This window comes from Galeopterus variegatus, unplaced genomic scaffold (assembly GCF_000696425.1).
Source record: "Galeopterus variegatus unplaced genomic scaffold, G_variegatus-3.0.2 Scaffold129993, whole genome shotgun sequence".
Lineage (NCBI taxonomy): Eukaryota > Metazoa > Chordata > Mammalia > Dermoptera > Cynocephalidae > Galeopterus > Galeopterus variegatus.
The window spans coordinates 1-640 of NW_007856104.1; the positions used below are offsets into that span (position 1 = coordinate 1).

Consider the following 640-nt stretch of genomic DNA (forward strand, 5'->3'; position numbering starts at 1 on the left):
GTGTTTTCTGCTGTTAATCGGTTCCCTGTGTAAACATCTCAAGAAGATGCAGCTCCATGGTAAAGGATCCCAAGATCCCAGCACCCAGGTCCACATAAAAGCTTTGCAAACTGTGGTCTCCTTTCTATTGTTATTTGCCATTTACTTTCTGTCTGTAACTGTAGCAGTTTGGAATTCTCACAGGCTGCTTAGGGAACCAGGTGACAGGCTGCTTAGGGAACCAGCCTTCATGTTTTGGGAGGCTGTTGCAATCGTCTATCATTCAAGCCACTCATTTATCCTGATTTGGGGAAACAAGAAGCTAAAACAGACCTTTCTTTCAGTTTTTTGGCAGCTGAGGTGCTGGCTGAAAGGACAGAAACCCTCAACCCCATAGATTGCTGAGAGGAACATTGTGTGTCTTCCAGCAGAAAATGAACTGTTGAAGTCTGCAGTATGTTATATTTCCTACTGGCTTTCCACAGCGTCTGTATTTGAGTAATTTCCAAAGGCACACCTAGAAATGTCTTTTACCTATACTTATTATAAAAAGTATATGTATGTGTGTAGTTGCATGTTTATGTGTGTATCAAAATATAGGAAACCCTGCAAGGACATATCTGTAATCAGTATGTTCACACAAACTTCCTAATTATGCAAA

At 40.9% G+C, this 640-nt stretch overlaps 1 protein-coding gene across 1 annotated transcript; it reads left to right on the forward strand.

Moving 5' to 3' along the window:
- Positions 1 to 7: 7 nt before the first annotated feature.
- LOC103584826 (taste receptor type 2 member 43-like) lies at positions 8 to 376 on the forward strand (the record flags this gene model as incomplete). The annotated part of the gene is made up of 1 exon (XM_008565672.1): positions 8 to 376. A coding segment is annotated over one exon (369 nt), but the record flags the coding sequence as incomplete, so codon positions are not given.
- Between the last annotated feature and the right edge of the window lie 264 nt (positions 377 to 640).